At 46.2% G+C, this 19,614-nt stretch overlaps 1 protein-coding gene across 1 annotated transcript in view; it reads right to left on the reverse strand.

The window, feature by feature from the left end:
• Positions 1-19,382, reverse strand: part of LASP1 (LIM and SH3 protein 1) — a 375,357-nt gene extending 355,975 nt beyond the window's left edge. The window contains exon 1 of the mRNA XM_070944361.1: positions 19,256-19,382. Coding sequence (XP_070800462.1) covers positions 19,256-19,324 — 69 coding nt within the window. The 5' untranslated portion in view covers positions 19,325-19,382. The remainder of the gene's footprint in view (positions 1-19,255) is intronic.
• Between the last annotated feature and the right edge of the window lie 232 nt (positions 19,383-19,614).

Raw genomic sequence — 19,614 nt, forward strand, 5'->3', positions numbered from 1 at the left:
AATGAGAAGCAGATAATTGAGGATCGGAAAGGGAGGGATTGGGGGGCAAAAGGTCAGTCTTGTCCGTATCGAGTCATGATCCGGTTGCTGTGCTCGAATAAAGAGAAGATTTCCTTAAAGATTGGCACTTTGGAAATTCATTTATTTTGAGATAGCATCGAAGTCTGACAGACGGACAAGACTCACTATTTTCCAAGCCAAACTGGCAAACCTCCAGCCCTCCAGCTCCCTGCCAAATGTTTGGACGGAGTGGCGCCAAGGTTCCGAAGCCATGGCAGAAAGCCAGCTCTCTACTGAAAGTCTACTTCAAGTTGCTGTGAACCAGCCCACCCTCTCTACTCCAGCCAGCTTGGATGCGACGGGGCCACCCCCTTCCCCAGCAAAGCTGCAACCCCCCCCTTCCCCACCCACTGCCACAGAATTACCAAGGACAGACGATCGTGCTCCAGCCCAAGAGAAGAAAAAATGATGAACCTTGGTGGACTTTGCCAAAATCTGCAGAAGCTGAATTCCCCTTTCCAGACGCTAAAGGGGAAGCCCCTGGGTGAATTGGGGAGGGCGGAATGGTTATGGGATTGGCAGAAAGCCAGACAGCAGAAAACTTCAAAGCTGCCACTTGAAAGCCCCATGGAAGAATTAAAGCAAGATTTTGAACGTGCCGTCAGACTGGAAGAGGGTCCATCCTGCAGGCCCAAAGATAGAGGGAGGCCAGCTGACCCTGTTGAACTACGACACCATAGATGGGGGCCCAGACCCCCCACACACACACCAGAAGGAAAGAAAGTCCCAGTGTGCATCCATGGGTTCCTCCTCTGCCCAGCAAGCATACCAGCCCACGCAAGACATCACCCCCCCGCCCCCGAGAGATTTGGAAGAAACCCAACGACACACTAGACAGGCACACAGAGCCCCACTATGGGAGGAGGGGCCACCGAGGGTGGAGCCACCCCGATTCAGAGGGAAGTTCGATGGGCAGCTGAGGTCTATATCGAGCGCTATGGGCACCTTTAACCATTCCCAATAGTAAAAATAATCAACCCAGTCACAGTACAATTGCAGTTGCCCCGGTTACTAGGGAGGATACACCCCGTTTTTCACAGTAGCCTCCTGAAGCCTGTGGTAGGGTCAACTTTAAGGCTGGTGCCACGTGATCCCCCAGGGCCCTTGATTGTTGGAGGCCAGACCCACTATGAAGTACAGCGAGTTCTCGATTCGAGGTGGCACAGAGGGCGCCTCCAGTACTTAATTAAGTGGAAGGGTTACCCCTTGTCAGAAGCTTCCTGGGTGAAGAGCACAAACATCCAAGCTGACCGCCTCATAGCTAAATTCCATGCAGATCACCCGGACAAGCCGGGAGGGGGTGGGGTACACCCTCAGACGGGGTAAGGTACTAAACTTGTTGTTTATCTCACGCAGGCCTCACGGAGAGAGTGAAGGGAGAGGGGCCGGATGTCAACGTCTCACCGCTCACATAGAAAGGGAGATAAGCCCTGAACTTTTGCCTGCTAAATCCCTTTGAATCCCGGTCTCCGTGGAAATGAAGAAGGGGGGAACATTCCTGTGAAATGACGAGACAAGAAGTCAGGAGAGTGACTTGGAAGATAGCCAATGAGAAGCAGATAATTGGGGATCGGAAAGGGAGGGATTGGGGGGCAAAAGGTCAGTCTTGTCCGCATCGAGTCATGATCTGGTTGCTGTGCTCGAATAAAGAGAAGATTTCCTTAAAGATTGGCAGTTTGGAAATTCATTTCTTTTGAGATAGCATCGAAGTCTGACACACTAGGCCTCCCATGGCCTTCCCCACACTGAGTTACCTCATGTACACATTGGTATTCTTGAATTGTGAGCTCTTAGGAAAGTATCCCCTCCTTGTGTGTTGCAAACAGCTATTTCCAGCAGGGAAAACAGGACAAAGCAAGTGGGGGAAAATAGTATCCTTTGCTATATTTCCAGTCTGAATTAGACCATGCCAGGGTCCCTACAGAAGAGCTCTTTTAAAGATTATGTATTAATAGAAAAGCAACTAACTTACCTCTGTTCTTAAATGCTAAAGCTGTTGCACATAAAAAACAGAGGAGCTCTGATCAACTATCAGAGCCATCATTTTGACAGTTTTACTGTACTGTTGTCTGTGGATACCCCCACTAAATGCAAGCATGGGATAAACTGAGCCTGGTTTGTTCTCAATCTTTTAAGTGGCCACAAACTAGCAAAAGTGGAATTTGATCACAAGGCAAGGAGGCATTGCGAAATGTTTCCCCTTTTGCATTTGAGCATCCAAGAAGGGACAGGAAAGACAAAGAAAAAGAAGGTAAGAGGGGAAGGAAGAAGAAAGAATGAAGAGGGAAGGAAAAAGAAGAGAAGGGAGGAGATTATGAGAGTGTCAGCTTTGGAAGCCATATTAGCACCAGATGCTTCCCCGCTGCCAACTTCTTGCGCTTGGGAAAGTGGGAGGGGGGGATTTAGAGGAGTGATTGTAGTTAGACATAATAGCATTCTTCCCTTCGGTCAAGGTCATGGTGTTTATGCATCTAGAGGAGGAGTGGTTGCAGGGATGGCTCTAGTTGGGACAGATGGTGATTGGGCCATGTGACAGACTGATGAGTGCAGGGGCTGGATTTGGGGTTTTGGTTTACTGAGGGAAAACCGGAACTCTCAAATTTGGGTTTTCCCAGATGTGCCAGTTTACCTTCTCTAATAAATGGAACTTTGAGAAATGCCTGCCTCGGAGTTTTTACTTAGAGTTGGGGACTTTCTGGAACGCTGACATTAACCCAAATCCCTAAAATGAGTAATGGCACCCCGAAAGGGGGCTGTCTGGGGTGCTGAGCCCCAGCATCAACCTAAACCTCGGGTGGTGCGAAGACTCAGCGAAGATGGAGGAGGAGATCGCAGAGGGAGCCGTGGGGACTGATACCGGAGGATTTATCGAGACCCGGTAGTCTCCTTCTGAAGAAATGGTGCAAGCCATTGAAGCTGCAGAGGCAACACGAAGGCTGGACACTCGGCCCAAGGAGTCAGATTCCTGGAAAAGTTGCCAGTCTGATCCAACTTCAGAAAGGGGACAGGAGTAGAGACTGGCTGAATCTCATGCCACACCCAGCCCAATGAAGTCGCCCCACGAGTCAGAATGGAGAGATGTGACACCTTTAGGATCAGGGTATTCCTGAGACTGGAACCAGTTGCCTCTGTCACGAAGCCAATCATTAACTGGACTGCCGGAGCGTTTTAAACGGGTGGAAGTGGGAAGTTATGCCCCCCCTACACAACCTCAAGTGAGATGGAGCTTAACGTAACCCACTTTCACTTTTCCTGAACTAGGACTGGGCGGAGGAATTAGTGGCCAGCAGGCACCTTTCTACCCAGCCAGAGATGACAGGAGGAGCACCTCCGCGCAGCCAGGCAAAGCAGCATTTGGGAGACAGCAGACGCAGTAGGCATGGGGACCGCCACCCCCCCTACTGCCCCCCCTCGTCAGCCTGCTTTTGCACTACCCCCTGCAGAATGTATCCCCCCAGGCTGGGGATTCTATCCCGGCCAGGGGTGGGTCCAGTGCCAGTGGTCGCCAGCACCTTCTGCTCCAATTTTCCAGGGATCTCCATGGGCCCAATTTGCCCCAACAATCCCGATACATCAGTGGGGGATAATTCAGCAGCCAGCTGGAGCTCCCCCACCCTGAAGCTCAACAAATAGCGCAGCGACTGGCCCCAGTCCCACCTGCAGCCGCAATCCAGCAACCAATTGGAGCTCTGCCGCAAATTTCAGCTCAGCCGCCCGCCCCCGCCCGCTGGGGCGCACCAGCAGCTCCCAGCCCCGCCACCCATCGCCGGGGCCAATCCACTTGCAAAACCACCTCCATCCCGTTTTAGGGCCACCTTCAATGGTAAGCCTTCCAAACTGGCTTACTTCCTCAGCCAAATCTGGGCCCACATAGATCAGTATGGGGAACAATACGAAACTGATCGCAACCTAGTATCCGCAATTTCAGAGGGGATGAATGAAGGAGATGCTTCAGACTGGATAGCCTAGCTGCACAACGAGGGAATGGCTGAACTAAATGATGCTGAAGGGTTTGTTGAGCTGCTCCAGGCCCGATTCGATGACCCTGACCAGATCAATGAGAACAAAGCCGCAATAAAGGAGATGAAGCAAGGTTTATTATTATTATTGTTTATTGGTTCGATTTATATGCCGCTCTTCTCCGGAGACTCAGGGCGGCTTAAAATGCGTAAAGCAATAGCCTTCATACTTTTGTATATAATAATAATAATAATAATAATAATAATAATAATAATAATAATAATAATAATAATAATCTAGTGATCCTAAGGGCTATGCTGAACAGATGCAACCATATCAGACAGACCTTAGGTGAAGGGCCAGACAAAATCTGCTCCACAACCCATTCAAACATGGTGAATACAGAAAAAATGAAATTTATGCCGGCTGAACCGTCGCCCGGATTAACAAGGGTTCCGTTGGATGCTATGGCTCCTGGGCATTCTACGCAAAATGAGTTACAGGGCTCAACTCCCTCTGCTAGGCAACCAGGGCATGGAGCTGACAAGTTACTGGAAGAAAAACCCAAAAAGCGAAAAATCTGGACCAGGGAAGAAAACACCTCTATTATGAAAGCTTACTATCAGTCTGAGCCAGCAAAACATGGATTTCAAAAAAGAATGTATCAGATTTGGAAGATGAACCATACGGACTGTGACACTGTAATCCTAAATCACAAATTTTTCACTACAGAAGAATTAATAGCAATAGAAGAGAAAGCAATTAATGGTCTGAGTACAACAACAAAGAAGAGAAACATCAAGAATGATTTCCAGACTCAAAAGCAAATTGAGGAAGAAAGGGAAGAAGAGGATACTGAAATGGATGAAGATAAAGAACAAGGAAGCACTAAAGAACAAACACCAACAGATCAGTGCTGTGGAGTCGGAGTCGAGGAGTCGGAGTCGGAGGAAATTTTGGGTACCTGGAGTCGGAGTCGGAGTCGGCAAACAATGCACCGACTCCGACTCCGACTCCTACTAAATTTAGATTGGAATTTTAAAAAAAGCAAGTTTAAATGTCCCAATTCACAAAAAGTTATAATTAATGACTTCTCTACTGTAAGAATAAAGACCAATGCATGCAGTGCCTCACGTAACCGCAAAATGAACACGTTAAGTGACCGTGAAGAAGCATGCTTTTCATGTGCTTCACTATAAGGCACGCAACGCACAATTAGGAGTGGCAATACTTATACTTTCCATAGTGTTGTGTTCTGCTGTTACAGGGAACGCAGCGCCCATGGGTAACCTAGCCTCTCACTGATAAGGGATTAAGTAAATATGTTTTTTGCAGGACTAGAGACACTTGCATAAGTGAAGGGAATGGAGGGTCAATAGTTCAAGACTGAAGCTGTAAACCATTGGAAAAACTGCTGTCATTCAGCTAAGGCTATAAAAACTTGTAACTCTGATTGTTAGCTTAAACTTTAAACATGACTAAACACTGTTTAAATTTATGAACTGGCCAAATACTCTGTTCAAAGAAAATACATTGTATGTTTGTATGTGTGTTTCTAATTATTGTTATTTATTCATATTTGTTCTCTTTTATTCTTTAAAGTTTAACAATTCATTCTTTATCTTAATATCTTTATATTTGTTTGGGGTTGGCTTTCTTCCCTTTCATCTTTTTTATTGTACAGCAATCTTTCTCCTCAAACCTACCACCTCTCTCTTTTCTTTCCTTCTTACTTTCTCTTCCTCACCCTCTTCTTCTCCTCCCTACTTCCTCTTCCTTTCTCCTTCTCCTCCTCTCTTCCTCCCTCTCTTACCCTCACTCCTACTCTAATTTCCCTTCCCTTCCTTCATCCCTCTCTATTGCTGTATCCTTTTATGTATATGGACTACTCAGAGGGCTGAAAAAGTTATTTTTGACTGGTCCTCGCACTTTTGACCAGTCCTCGAACTTACGACTGTCCTCACATTTTACGTTTTTGCCCTATCTTGTCACCATGGTGAAGAGAAGCAGTTGTGAAATGAGTGACATGGTTGTTAAAAATGCTGCACGGGCATAAATGTGAGGATGGTCATAAGTGTGAGGACCAGTCAAAAGTGCGAGGACCTGTCAGAAATGACTTTTTTCAGCCCTCTATACACATAGCCATGGCCACCCGGTCACATGACCAGCTAGCCACACCCACCCAGTCACATAACCTCCAAGCCATGCCCACAAAATAAGCCACGCCCACAGAACCGGTAGTAAAAAAATTTAGAACCCACCCCTGGTTGGGGGTCACCACAACATGAGGAACTGTATTAAAGGGTCGCGGCATTAGGAAGGTTGAGAACCACTGGCTTAGAAGAACTTGGTGGAACAGCTTCTTGGATTCAACTGTAAGTGTTTATATTGTATAGGACAAATCATGTCTAGGTTTAGTGCTGGGATATATAGCTTATTTCTTTGTATAAAGCCATGTACGTACAACTTACAAGACTGTGTATGTTGATATTAAAAATCTAATTATATGCCAGTTAGTATAACATATTTTATATTTTAGGGAAAGAGGCATCCTAAACAATGGCAAAAAGACTGCTAACAACAAACACAACAAAGTCTACTGTTTATGAGCGCTTTGCATTATCAAGTGATGGAAAACATTACGTGTGCCAATGTATTAGAAAAGATGATGATGGTGAAAAACAATGTGATGCAAAAATTAGCAGTTTCAGTGGGCCTGATAAAAATGCACCTACAAGAGCATCAAATTTGAAAAGACACTTACAGCGTTTTCATCCCAAAGTGTTAGAAGCCGTGAATGAGAAAGATAGCAATGAAAACATTGCATCTACTTCTGTGACAAAAAACGTTCAGAAATCTACTGGAGAACAATCACAAATAAGAAAATTCTTTATATCTGACAAAGTTACCATAAGGATGACACCAGAAAAATTCAAACACCACATTATTGAAATGGTAGTAAAGAATAGTGTACCACTATCCTTCTTTTCACAGACAGCCTTTTTAGGCCTAAATGGAGAAATGGCAAAAAAACTTGGTGTTTCTCTGGAAAGAGAAAGTATAAGGAAACTTATAATTGAGGAGGCCAAATGTAAAAAGGAAGAACTACAGAAAGTTATGAAAGGACGTTTTGTCTTCCTTAAAATGGATGCATGCACACGTCACAGAGTCAATTATTTCGCTATTAATGTTAGATTTGTGGATGAAAATAACAAAACAATAACACGGACCCTCGGAGTAAAGGACACTCAGGCACATCACACCAGTGATTACCTTCAGAAGTTAGTGGAGGGTGTTCTAGAAGATTTTGAAATTAAAAAGGAACAGATTTTATGTGTTGTGACAGATAACGCTTCTAACATGTTGAGCACAATTGAGAAGATGAAGGCAGATGAAGAAGGTATCAAACAGATATTAGACTTAGAGGAAGACAGCTCTGCAAGTATTAGAGAAAGTTTAGAAACTGAAGAGAATGCTGACATTTTTTTAGACAACTTTGTTGAAGAAGCATTGAAGCTTGCTACTATTCATCATATGCGATGTGCTGTTCATACACTGCAACTTGCCATAAGAGATGGATTAAAAGATCGCCATGCAGCTACATTAATTGGCAAATTACGGCAAGTAACTGTTGCAGCCAGGGCCCCAAAAACAGATGCAATTTTGAAAAGACGTGCAGGAAAAGGAGCCATTTTGGATCAAACAACTCGCTGGGGAAGCACTTATTTAATGGTGAAGCGTTTGCTTGAACTTAAAGACTTCATAGAAGAAATGGACAATGAAAATCTTGCATTAACTGCAAGCCAGTGGACACAAACAAAAGAGCTGGAGAACCTTCTTTCTCACCCCTTCACTGTCACCAAGAGGTTGCAATGTGATGATCTAACCCCGGGTAAATTCCTCTTGGAATGGAAGAGCCTGTTATATCGCCTGAACAAAAATGGAGGGTTAATAGCTGAGGGCATTGCATCTTCAATGATGAAAAGAGAGAGTCTTTTGCTGGAAAATGAAATCTTGTTAGCGGCTATTTATGTCGACCCAATGAGCCGACTTTTATTGAACAGTAAACAGATTGCTACTGGGAAAAAGGCCCTCTATGATGTAGCAGTTCGCATGAAGGGATTACGACCTGAAATACCTCCACAGGAGGATGGAGTTCTTTTAAGCAATAGTGGTAACTCAGAATCATCTTCTTCAAACGAAGAATTAGACTGATTCCTTCTTAGACAAAATGGAAGTTGCTAAAGGAAAGCGACGTCGCATAAGCGTTACAGAACCAGTAAATGTCCAAATAAAAAAATTCCAACAGGAGTTTTATAAAGCACTAAAAGAAGTTGAAAAGTATGATCGCTCATCAAAACTTACTGTTGAAGAAGCCATCCTTGTTTATCCAGAGATCGTTAGTGATGTGGCCAGAATAGTTACTGCAATGCCACCCACCCAAGTCAGTGTCGAAAGATTATTTTCAGCCCTAAAAATAATAAAGTCTGACTTAAGAGCCTCTATGAAAGAGGATCTGGCAGAGGCAATTCTCTTCCTTAGAACTCTACATTGAATTGATTTGCATTTGCTAAGCCTATAACTACATTTCAAGATTAATATAAACCATTTCTAGGTTTTACAGATTTTGTTTTTGGTTCATATAGATAAGCTTTGTTTTTGTTCTAAAACAACCAAATAATGTGGTTTGTATTTTTGAACTGGTAAAGTTCCTGTTCCTGATGTTTATGCCTGCTGCTACTATCCAGCAACTTGATTAATTAAATTAATAAAAAAAAATTAATAAAACTTTGTTGTTTTCATTGTGTTTGTCTTTTGCTTAAACTGTTCAATACAGTAGACTGTTGGCTTCCCAGCCAGTAGTCCTGTGGTAATGACATGTATGTTGCCTTTCTTTCCTTCAAGGAATGTATAAAATACATTCGCATATTAATACAGAGGAGTCGGAGTCGGGGAGTCGGAGTCGGAGTCGGAAGTACAAAAAACTGAGGAGTCGGAGTCGGAGTCGGAACATTTATCTCCCGACTCCACAGCTCTGCAACAGATAGTGCTCAATTAGCTAGAAAAATAAAGCACCAAATGGAAGATGATGAAAGAACACGTTTGCCAAAGCTGAACCAAGTGAACCGGAAAGAATTGAGAAATGTACTAAAAAAGGTCAATGAGGCTGTGCAAACTATTCGAACCACTACATTAGCCAAAACTAACCAACTGATGTATGCAGCAGCTGTCATAACCACCAAAGAACTGGGGCTGAAAATACAAAAGAACCAAAGAGGCAAGAAGGGGAAGCCTAAGTGGAAAATTCGGTTAGAATTGAAGATCAAAAAAGTACGTGGAGATTTGAGCAACTTGAAGAACCTAAGGCAAGGTCAGCTAAAGAACAAGCAGGTCAAAAGCAGCCTGGAAGCAAGATACGATCTAAGGAATAAGGAGATTGCAGTAGTAATTGAAGAGCTGAAGCAGAGGGTTGTTGCCATCGCTGAAAAGATTAAAAGGTATGAAAACCGAGTAACTCAGTTCAAGGAAAACTCACAGTTCAGAGCAAATCAGCACCAGTTTTATAAGAATTTAGAAAATGGAACCGGAGTAACAACAAATGAAAAGCCTGATAAAGAGAAAGCTCTGAAATTCTGGAAGAATTTGTGGGAAAACAACAAGAAGCACAACAGAAATGCAAAATGGATCAAACAGGTTGAGGACTCTATTAAAGTGCATAAACTGGAAGACGTGAAAATAACAAAAGCAATGGTGCAAAGACAGTCAAGAAAAGTGAAGAACTGGAGTGCACCTGGACCGGATGAGCTGCATGGCTTCTGGTTAAAGGCACTTACAAGTCTGCACAAAAGATTGGCAACCCAGATGAACCAGATCCTAAAAACACCTGAAAATGATGGATGGATGACAACTGGAAGGACATTTTTGATCCAAAAAGATAAAGAAAAAGGAAAGGACCCTGGAAACTATAGGCCAATCACCTGCTTGCCAACAACATACAAGCTTCTTACTGGTATCATTGCAAACCAAATCTATGGATACCTGGAAAGAAATAACTTGCTTCCTGTAGAACAGAAAGGATGCTGCAAAAACTCAAGAGGAACAAAAGATCAATTGCTGATCGACAAGCTAATCCTAAAGAACTCAAAGAAAAGACGAACCAACCTGTTCATGGCTTGGATAGACTATAAGAAAGCATTTGATTCAGTTCCCCATAGCTGGATCAAGAAATGCCTGGAAATATTAGGCATCAGCAGCAACATACAAAAATTCATGGAATCTTCAATGAACCTCTGGAAAACAAAACTTATGGCTAATGAAGAAGAACTGGGTGAAGTTGAAATTAAACGAGGCATTTTCCAGGGCGATTCCCTTTCACCCCTACTTTTTATACTCTCAATGCTACCACTGACAATCATTTTGAAGAAGATGAACTGTGGATACGAACTTGCAAAGAAAGGACTGAAAATCTCGCACTTGATGTACATGGATGATTTGAAGCTGTTTGGTAAAACAAAAGCTGAACTGAATTTATTAATTGAAAACACAAAAGAATTCAGCCAAGACATTGGTATGCAGTTTGGAATTGACAAATGTGCAACAATAGCAACCAAAGCAGGCAAGATCATAAAAGAGGATGGAATAGAACTAGAGAATGAAGAAATGATAAAGGCAGTAAAATCAGAAGAAGGCTACAAGTACTTGGGGATTTTAGAAGCCTCTGACTTAATGCATAATAAAGTCAAGGAATTAACTTCAGCCAAGTACATTCGGCGAATTCGTAAGATATTAATGTCCAAATTGAGTGGAGGAAACATCATAAAAGCCATAAATACCTGGGCTATACCTGTGATTAGATACTCTGCAGGAATAATTGACTGGACTCAGATGGAGTTAGACAATTTGGACAGAAAAACAAGGAAGCTTATGACAATGAATCATGCCTTGCACCCTAAAAGTGATGTTGACCGATTATATTTACCAAGAGCAGAGGGTGGTCGAGGACTCCTACAAGTAAAGCAGACTGTGGAAGAAGAAAAATGCAGCTTGAATGATTACATCCAGAAAAGTGAAGAACCAATGATTAAGGAAGTAAATAAAGGAGGCCTTTTAAAGACAACTAAAACAAAAGCAGAATATAAGAAAGAAGTAATTGAGCAGCGAGCTGAAAATTGGAAACACAAAGCTCTGCATGGCCAATACTTGAAAAGTATTGAAGGCAAAGCTGACCAGAAACTAACTTGGAACTGGTTAAGATCAGGAGTACTGAAAAAAGAAACTGAAAGCTTTATTTTGGCAGCTCAAGAACAAGACCTAGCCACAAACTGTATGAAGGCAAAAATTCAACATGTTACCACCAACAGCAAATGCCGCCTCTGCAATGAGAAAGATGAGACAGTCGACCACCTGATCAGTGGGTGCAGCAAAATTTCACAAACTGACTACCTACAACGCCATGACCGTGTTGCTAAAATCATTCACTGGAAATTGTGCCAGAAGTTTGGATTTGAGTACAGCAAAAACCACTGGGAACATCAGGTTGAGAAAGTTTTAGAGAATGAGAAACTCAAGATCTTGTGGGACTTTAGGATTCAGACTGACAGGCACTTGGTCCACAACACACCTGACATAATAGTTGAAAAGAAAAAAGTATGGTTCATTGACATTGCAATACCTGGTGATGCACGAATTGAAGATAAGCAGCAAGAAAAAATCACAAAGTACCGGGACTTACAAAGAGCCTTGATAGTACAGGGGTTTAGTGCACCCTGTTATTAACACAGCTGCCTGCAATTTCTGCTGGTTCGAATCTCTCCAAGGCTCAAGGTTGACTCAGCCTTCTATCCTTTCTAAGGTAGGTGAAATGAGGACCCAGTTTGTGGGGGCAATAAGCTGACTTTGTATAAAATATACAAAAGAATGAAGGCTATTGCTTAGCGCATTGTAAGCCGCCCTGAGTCTCCGGAGAAGGGCGGCATATAAATCAAATTAAAAAAAAAAAAAAAAAATTGAAGTTGAGCGACTGTGGAAAAAGAAATCGTGTGTTGTCCCGATTGTAATTGGAGCCCTCGGAGCAATACCCAAAGGGCTACCCCGATATTTAGAAATTCTAAATTTGCCGGACTTGAACATTTTGACTCTACAAAAAACCACCTTACTCGGAACAGCTTACATCCTCCGACGATACCTTAACAGTTCCTAGGTCCTTGGTTAGGACTCGAGCTGCTGAGCTATTAACCAGCCTCAAAGGCTGTGAATCTCACTAAAGATTAACCAATAAATAATAATAATAATAATAATAATAATTTTATTTCTATACCGCCCTTCTCCCGAAGGACTCAGGGCGGTGTACAGCCAATTTAAAAACACAAGACACAACAATAATTAAAAATTAAAATAATTAAATAGATTTGGCCGATTTAAAACCCCACAAATTAAAATACCCCAATTTAAAATTATTATATTGACAGCCCTGCCTGGCGGAACAACAAGGTCTTCAGTGCGCAGCGGAACACCCGGAGGTCGGAGATCTTACGTATTTCCGGGGGCAGTTCATTCCACAGGGTTGGGGCTCCCACAGAGAAGGCCCTCCCCCTGGGTGTCGCCAGCCGACATAACTTGGCTGATGGCACCCTGAGGAGACCCTCTCTGTGGGAACGGACTGGTCGGTGGGAGGCTATTGGTGGCAGAAGACGGTCTCGAAGGTACCCGGGTCCTGTGCCATGGAGCGCTTTAAAGGTGGTAACCAACACCTTGAATCGCACCCGGAAGACCACTGGGAGCCAGTGCAGCTCGCGCACTCATATATACCTGCTTAGTAGGGCTTTCGGTAAGGTAACCGACCCATAAAAGACTTTGTATGGGACTTTAGACAGGTCGCAGGGAACCTTGTCCATTGGCCAGACCGCATACTCCTACACTATTTTAAAGAAGCCATTGACCAAGAAGTCAGGAAAGCATGTGGCATCCGAGGGGTGCCAGAGTGACTGCAGGACTGGTATACCATGTCCATAGCTCTGGATAGAGAAATTCACCCCCTCCGCAAAGCCCCAGTAGAGAGAAGCCACCTCGGAGAACTCTGGCTAAACGTCCACTTTCAAAGCCTGCGGAAGTCCCTCCCACTCAGCCTGCAGGGGTGATTAAATGCTATCATTGTGGACAAACAGGTCATCGAGCTTCTGAGTGCCTGGCCCCTGCACCAATTCCACAACAACGCCTGGCCACAGCCACCTGAGGCAGAAGGGCTCCAAGAAAGCCCTCAGATACCAGCCGATTTGCCAGACAAGCCGTAGAGCAAGGGTCCTCAAACTTTTTGAACGGGGGGCCAATTCTTCAATCCCTCAGATTGTTGGGGGACCAGACCGACTGGGTGGGCGTGGCTAGGTGGTCATGTGACTGGGTGGGCATGGCCAATTTAGCAGACCATTTTGCCTTTGTCCTTGCTGTACTTGCTCAACCCAAGGAATCTATTTACTTAAGACCCCTCCCAAAGGGAAAAAGAGTGCAAACTTTCTTTCGTGACTTATTTTGTGGGTGTGGCTTGATGGTCATGTGACTGGGTGGGCGTGGCCAACTCAATGTCACTCACATCAAGGGGTGCCTCGCCTGCCCCCCCCCTTCCCAGCCATTCCTTGTCACACCCAGCCTCAACATATCTATAGTTCTGTAAAAATGTTGTTCACCTTTTTTCAACTTTATTATCTACATACTATAGCTGTACTTTCATGGACCACTGAAAGGAGGAAATGGCTCACGTGCTTTGCCCAAGAGCGTGATAGGCAACAGGCTTTTAAGGGGCTGCCAGAAAGAAGGGGAGGGGCAATGTATTTTCTAAAGTACCAGAAGGCAAAACAAGAAGCAATGGATGGAAACTGAACAAAGAGAGAAGCAACCTAAAACTAAGGAGAAACTTCCTGACAGTGAGAACCAATATAGGTGCAGAAATATTTCAGTCATAATTTCATATATAAAATAGCCATTCGTGTAAATACAACCTGCATATTGTTCAAAACAGTCATAATTTTGGCTGATGTTTGACAGCAAGCCTAAAAGTCAAAGATCACAAGAGTGCTTCTTTCTCTGTATGTATACAAAACATCACATACCAGGAATAGCATATTAAGATGGACTTACGCAACCTGATGTACCAAAAAACCACACATATTTATGCTCTGGACTATAGACCTTGAATGCATGTAAATCCCTGAAAAATATGTGGTAGCCCTGGGCAAAAGAAAGGCAGTAAAATCACTTAGGTGTAGGGACAGTGTAAAATATTAAAACATGATAAATAATGGAACAATTAAAAATAATAGCACAGAGGGGGTTTTTTCTCTCTCTCTCCCCCTTCCTTCCTCTTTCTTTCTCTTCTATCTCTCTCTCCTTCCCTTTCTTTCTCTTTCTCTCTCTCTCTCTCAGCAAGAGAAAAGGGGAAAGGCGCACTTTGGATTCTGGACTCCAAGCCTTCCCTGAGCTGGGAAGCACTCCTCGTTCTCATTCTTCCCAATCCCTTCCCACTCCCGGATCCTCCCCCCCCCCCCCGCTTCCTTTTGCTTGAAACTCCTTTCAGGGTGGAAGGGAAAATCAAATAAAAACGGGAAGGAGGCAAGGACAGAAAATGGTGCATGGAGGAGGGCATTTTTCAGCCGCTTTCTGGGACTGAAAAGTTGAGGGGACCCAAGGAAGCAGCAACCGGCCGGGACTAAGACGCCCCCTGCTCCCACCCACCACCATCCCGCGCCACCTTCTTTTTCTCTCCCTGCCCCCACTCTTCTCTCTCACGGGAAGAAGGGGACTAACCTAAAAAAAAAAAAAAGCTCTGCTGCTGAGCAGAGAAAGATGTTGCTACAGAGTTAAAACAATGAAAAAATTGCCCTTCCCCTGTTCCTACTCTCTTTCTTTTTCTCCCCACCAGTTTCTTTTAGCTTCGGCTCCGGTGCCAAAAGAGAGAATTCTCTTTTGTTTGTGAAGTCCCCCTCCTTTTTTTCCCCGCCTAGCTGGAGAAAGACAGGAGAGGGCTGCTGCTGCCCCTATCAGTCCCAGCGCAGCGGCTGCATGCAACGCCGGTGGCTTCAGGAGGCGCTGGCCGGAAGGGAGAAGGGAGCCAACACAGCAACCTTTGTACCCACACAGCTGCAAAGGTTGCCGAGCTCCCCCCATCCCCTGCCCCACCTGCCACCCCAAATTGCGCCCCACTGCGAGATGCACATTTTACCAGAGAGTGGCAGCTCTGGGTCGTCTCTCAGCCGTTGCTTGCAGGGAGTGCGAGGCAACTAACTTCTTACACTCAGAAGTTTTTCTTTACTTTGCAAGGTTTTTCTCTGCACACAACAGCTGAGAGACGACCTGGAGCTGCCAGTCTGCGCTCTGCCAGGTGAGCAGCAGAGCGAGTAAGTCAACGATCTGCCGGCTTCCTGTAATCTGCAGTTTACTCGTGAGCACCACGCTCACGAGTAAACTGCAGATTAGAGGCAGGCAACAGATCACAGGCAGGGAAAGAAACCACTGCCTCCTGCCTCTGTGCATCGAGGAGGCCGAGCAGCAGTGGGAAGAGCACGGGACGGGAGGCGCAGGAAGTGACTGCCAGCGATGCCCTCAGGTGAAGATGTTGTGGGCGGGGAAGCTCGACCCCCCCCCCTTAGGAGCCTCAGTTTACTCGTGAACACCATTGGCCTTTCTCCCTGCCTCTCCAGGCCAATGTTGCTCACGAGTAAACTGCAGGTAGGATCTCCCGCGTGCTTCCCTCGCAGGCCAGGCCAGCTGGGGGAAACGCACGGGAAGAGCTCCGGTGCCACAATTTCCCGCACACTCCCCTCCCTCCCCGCGCGCATCGGTCCACCACCCGCTGCTGGTATCACCCCTCCACCAGCTCTCCCTCCCCCGCCCACTTGTGCCCTTCGGCCTTATCTTTGCCAGCAGCGGTGAGCAGAAGTACGGGGCTAGATTCTGCAAGTAGTGGCAGGGCGGGGCGGGCGAGCATCGGGTGAGCGAGCAGGGACCGGTTCGGGGACGTGGCCAGGCAAAGGTCACTAACGGTTTGGGGAACCACATCAAATTTCCGCTAATGGTTCTCCTGAACCAGTCGCAACCCACCCCTGGTGCAGGGGCTGGATTTGGGGTTTTGATTTACTGAGGGAAAACCGGAACTCTCAGATTTGGGTTTTCCCAGATGTGCCAGTTTACCTTCTCTAATAAATGGAGCTCAACCCTTCCAAGACTGAGTGGCTGTGGTTCCCGGCATCCTGATATAGTCAGTTGACTCCATCACTGACTATTGGGGGCGAGTCTTTGGCCCCCACAGAAAGGGCTCGCAATCTGGGAGTCCTCCTGGATATGCAGCTGTCCTTGGAGGAACATCTGACAGCTGTAACCAGGGGGACCTTTTGTCAGGTTCGCCTGATTCGCCAGTTGCGGCCCTTTCTTGATCGGGATTCCTTGTGCACAGTCACTCATGCCCTCGTCACCTCTCGCCTGGACTACTGCAACGCTCTCTACATGGGGCTCCCCTTGAAGAGCACCCGGAGGCTCCAACTGGTCCACAATGCAGCAGCGCAGGTAGTGACGGGAGCAGCATGGCGCTCCCATGTAACACCGCTCCTGCGCGAGCTGCACTGGCTCCCAGTGGTCTTCCGGGTGCGCTTCAAGGTGCTGGTTATCACCTTTAAAGTGCTCCATGGCATCAGGCCTAGCTATCTTCGAGACCGCCTGCTGCTACCGACGACCTCCCATCGTCCCATGCACTCCCACAGAGAGGGCCTCCTCAGGGTGCCATCAGCCAATCAATGTAGGCTGGTGACCCCCAGGGGGAGGGCCTTCTCTGTGGGGGCACCTACCCTCTGGAATCAGTTGCCCCCAGAGATAAGGAGAATCCAAGACCTTAGTGCCTTCCGCCGTGCCCTTAAAACCCACTTTTTCCAGCAAGACGGTCACTCACGCCCTTGTCACCTCCCGGCTGGACTATTGTAATGCTGTCTACATGGGGCTCCCCTTGAAGAGCACTCGGAGGCTCCAACTGGTCCAGAATGCGGCCGCGCAGCAACTCATTGTGCCCGCGTGACACCCCTCCTGCGTGAGCTGCACTGGCTCCCAGTGGTCTTCCAGGTGCGATTCAAGGTGTTGGTCACCACCTTTAAAGCGCTCCATGGCACAGGACCCCGGTACCTTCGAGACCAACTTCTGCCACCAATAGCCTCCCACCGGCCAGTTTGCTCCCACAGAGGGTCTCCTCAGGGTGCCATCGGCCAAGTTATGTCGGCTGGCGACACCCAGGGGGAGGGCCTTCTCTGTGGGAGCCCCAGCCCTGTGGAATGAACTGCCCCCGGAAATACGTAAGATCTCCGACCTCCGGGTGTTTCGCTGCGCACTGAAGACCCTGTTGTTCCGCCAGGCTGGGCTATCAACATAATAATTTTAAATTGGGGTATTTTAAATTTGTGGGGTTTTAAATTGAGCCAAATTTATTTAATTATTTTAAATTTTTAATCGATGTTTTGTCTTGTGTTTTTAAATAGGCTGTACACCGCCCTGAGTCCTTCGGGAGAAGGGTGGTATTATTATTATTATTATTAAATCCTGCCTTAGCACTTGTCCACCAGCAGCCCTGCTGCCTTTTCCCATCCCCTTGTCCCCTCCTCCTGACCTATCCTGGTGGTCTCCCATCCTATCACTAAGGATGCTTTGGTTACAAAGCCAGGTCTCCTCATAAGGAGAGGGAGTTGGCCTCCCTCTGACCCACATACTTTGCCCTCCCGCAAACAGAGCAACCACAGCAGAAGTGTCACATTAATCACATTAATCAAAAGCATGCCAAATGCAAACTTTTACCTTTCAATAAAAAGTTATTTGATTCATTGAAACCTCTGTTATTGTGGGATGTTTTTCAGAGAAAAGATGTTAATGAGTTGTTTTTTTCTAAACTAAAACCTCATTATTCAGGTTAAATTGCCATGTTGGCACTTCGCGATAAATAAGTGGGTTTTGGGTTGCAGTTTGGGCACTCAGTCTCTAAAAGGTTTGCCATCACTGGTTTTGGCTGGCTACATCATTTATTTTATTGAAGTTACATTCCTGCAAAAAAAGTAAGAACCCTTCACCTTATAGATACTATATTTATAATCACCATTCAAAGGCCAGAAATGTTAAGTACGTACATTAACTGTAGTGTGCCCTGGTTAGAAGCAGATTGATACTGCTCTTTCCTCCATTTGTTCCCTAAATCCACAGTCTTTATTCAATACATCCCCAATTCAAACTGATGTCAACTTTTAATCCATAATTTTGAGAAACTGAGCAGATAAATCATATCAGGTTTTTTTTTTACCACGCCATCCTCCCCTAAACTACAGTTCCAACAACCTAACTGTTGAATATATTTCATACTTTCTTATGCAGGTCTACTCGCAGTAAGGCACACCTGTAGCTAGAGATCAGCAGGCTTCTCAAATTTTCTTCAAACTTTCTTTTAAAACGTTCCAAATTGTCTTCCTTCTTGTACAACCCACGACAGACATAATCTGAACCTTAATAGCTGCCCCTTCTGCTTACCCTCCTTCTAACTATGAAGCTTTCAGCTTATCAACCCCCCCACCCCGTTCTTCAGGTGATCCCACACTTTATACCCCCCCACACACAAAACCATTACGTTGCTTTTTAAGTTGCAATAATGGCCCTACTGTAGGGGCATTCGCAAAAAGCACATGTAATTCAACTCAACCAGGAATCTGCTACTCCACACCCAGAAACCTTGCTTCAGCTCCACTCCTAGCGAGCGCTAGGTTCCTTCGGCCGACCGTCCCCCGCCCTCCCTCACCGCCTTTTGTTCAGGCCACCTAGTACCTTACCCTTCCACGCCCTGTTCCTTCAACCCCACCCACTCCCGCGCTGGCCACTCTCTAAAATGCCCCCTTTGTGCTTTCCACATGCTTCCTTCCCTCAGCCCGGCCTGCTCTCTCCTTCCGGTAATCTCCCACACCTTCCATTCTCCCTCCAGGCCCACACGCTCCGCACCGACCGGCCTTCCCTTGACATCTCTACCCCACTCCACCCCAACCGTCCTCCAAGATAGCTCTCTCTCCAACCCCTCCCGGGCAACCAGCACCATCCGTCCGCGTCCGGGCTGCCGCTGCTCCTCACCCCCTCCTCGGCTTCGCGGCCTCCCCTTTAATTTCTCCCAGGCATCCACTCAAAAAACACCCGCTCCACCCGCTCAGCGGGGCTTGTGCCTTCTCACGACACCCACCTTGTCGAGGCAGTTCACCTTCTCCGTTGGGTAGACGATCTTGCCGCAGCGGGCGCAACTGGGATTCATGGTGACCGAAGCGAGGTGGGGAGCAGAGGGTCTGTGTGTATATGTATGAGGGGTAGAGGAAAACAATGCTACGGCCGCCACCGCTTCCTCGAAAACTGCTCCCTAAGGAAGGCTCTGCAAAGTCAGCAAGGAGGAGGGGCGAATAAGCGGGAAGCCAACCCGGCAATGGCTGGTGGCAACTGAGGGAGGAAGGGGCGCGGCGAGCAATCATCTTTTCGCGCGAGAGCGAGCCTCCGCTGCCTTCTTCGTCAGCGCGAGCGATTGACCGCGTGCGCCCAGAAACAAAGAGG

The sequence above is a fragment of the Pituophis catenifer genome, unplaced genomic scaffold (genome assembly GCF_029215685.1).
Source record: "Pituophis catenifer annectens isolate HBS135680 unplaced genomic scaffold, rPitCat1.0.hap2 SCAF_5, whole genome shotgun sequence".
NCBI classification, from domain to species: domain Eukaryota; kingdom Metazoa; phylum Chordata; class Lepidosauria; order Squamata; family Colubridae; genus Pituophis; species Pituophis catenifer.